Source organism: Coffea arabica, chromosome 2e (genome assembly GCF_036785885.1).
Source record: "Coffea arabica cultivar ET-39 chromosome 2e, Coffea Arabica ET-39 HiFi, whole genome shotgun sequence".
NCBI lineage: Eukaryota > Viridiplantae > Streptophyta > Magnoliopsida > Gentianales > Rubiaceae > Coffea > Coffea arabica.
Window position 1 is genome coordinate 67,262,305 of NC_092313.1, and position 1,974 is coordinate 67,264,278.

At 40.3% G+C, this 1,974-nt stretch overlaps 1 protein-coding gene across 1 annotated transcript; it reads right to left on the reverse strand.

Moving 5' to 3' along the window:
• Positions 1 to 374: 374 nt before the first annotated feature.
• On the reverse strand, positions 375 to 1,708 carry LOC113732725 (probable carboxylesterase 12). The gene has a single exon (XM_027258664.2). The coding sequence runs from the start codon at positions 1,513 to 1,515 to the stop codon at positions 535 to 537; it is 981 nt and encodes a 326-aa protein (XP_027114465.2). The 5' UTR covers positions 1,516 to 1,708; the 3' UTR covers positions 375 to 534.
• Between the last annotated feature and the right edge of the window lie 266 nt (positions 1,709 to 1,974).

Consider the following 1,974-nt stretch of genomic DNA (forward strand, 5'->3'; position numbering starts at 1 on the left):
ATGTAGTTTAGGCAATTGATTGAAATAGTTCCCAACATAACACTTATTTCACCATCTGACGGCGAAGTCAATGGCGGGAGGAGGTGAAGAGCGAGTGGAGGGAGGAGGGGAAAGAGGAGGAAAAGGGAGATGGCAGCCACTTTTGGTGGGGCATGAGTTGTGGTGGAGGGTGGTGGTGGGATCTTTTTTTTTTTTCGCATTCATTTTGTTTGGGTAATTTTCTAAAACAGAGAAGTTGAATAATTGACTTCCCTAGGGATATCTTTGAATTTTGAACTTTCCCTAGGTATACATTACTTATTATCATTTATTTATCACCATCGAATAGTGATTACTTCAAAAAAAACAAAAAATTTCTGGCTCGTAGTAAGAGATGCCAAAAGGTTAATTACCAAAGCTACCTTGCTGGTCCATTTATGTTGAAAAGCTTTTCATTCTCAAGATTGAATTGAACTTTCAATAGACACATAAATCATCTAGGAAATGACGCTAATCAAAGTAGTTATATATCCACTTAAAACTCACAGGATGCATCTACACCCCATTCCCATTGATGAAACTGGCCAACTTTTTCAGCAAAGACACAGCATTTTCTCCCATGGGAAAGAACAGATTGAAGACATGATCCTCCCCTGCAACCTCCACATCTCCAGCCCACTCGCTCTTCTCCAATGCTTCTTTGTAAAACCATCCCCTATCCTTCAAAATATCTTTCTCAGCAACACAGACCAGCACCCTTCTGCAGCCTAGCCTGGAAAGATTTGGTTCCATCACAGGATTCAGCAATGGATCATCTAGCCCTGTGGTATTTGGGTAAACAAAATGCCAAGTGGCCTCAACATAGGACCTACACAAAAAAGAACTGGCCTCAAGATGTCCCTTTTTCTCCAATCTTGTGGCTTCACTACCAACTGGCTCTTTCCCCCAAAAATAAGGACAATTGAGAAAAATCCCTTCAACATTGACACCTTTCAGCATCCCCAGCCCGACCTTTAAAGCCATGTTGTGTGCTATGTTACCACCAGCGCTATCCCCACCAAGAAACAACCGATCAAAATCGGCATATCCCCTGAGCCATGTCTCAGGACCCTCCCCGTTTGAATGAGAAGCGACCCATTGGAGTGCAATCCAAGAATCTTCATAAGCAATAGGTAAAGGGTGCTCGGGGGCGAGGCAATAGTTTACTGAAACTGCTACAAGATCAGCTTCTGCAACTACTGCATTGAGGTACGTATGATAAAAAGGGGAGAAGGCGGATTCAACGAAAAAGCCTCCTCCATGGAAGTAGACCAGAAGAGGAAGTTTTGTTCCCTGTTTGGCTTTTTTGGGCAGGTAAAGCCGTGCAGAGATGTCCAGTTCTTGTGAAATTTGTACATCTTTGGATTCAACACCGGTTTCTTGATCCACTGATGCAGCTACAACGTCTTTCCCGACTAATCTTTCCACCCGGCCGTCCTTGTATACTTGCATTAAGGGAGAGAATTCATGAAGTATCTCATTTGAGTTTGAAGCCATTGTTAGAAGGTGGACAAAGGAGAGGGCGCTCTAGGGAGGGATTTCAGGAATGAGAACAATACATAGCCGAAAGCCGGTGAAAGGTTTCATAAACGGAAGTTAAAGGATTGAATAATCAAGATGCTGGGGTCCCAACCAAACAGTAAATTAAAAATCAAGGTTGTGGGGTAGATGCTAATAATTCTCTCTTTTTCATTAGTGTCGTACTTTCTATTTTCTATTTTCTATTTTGGAAGACAACTTTAAAACAAATTTATTAACATGGCCGTCAAATCACTCATCCAATCAAAAGTATTATGCTTTTCATTTTAAAATGTTTCAAAATGTTTATCATTTTACCAAAGTCAGAATTATTTTTGGTCTCCATTTTCAATATTATCCCTTCATTTATCTATATTTCATACTAAATTCAAATTTAAATTTTTGAGAGTAACTTTGGAAACATATCTATTAATAGCA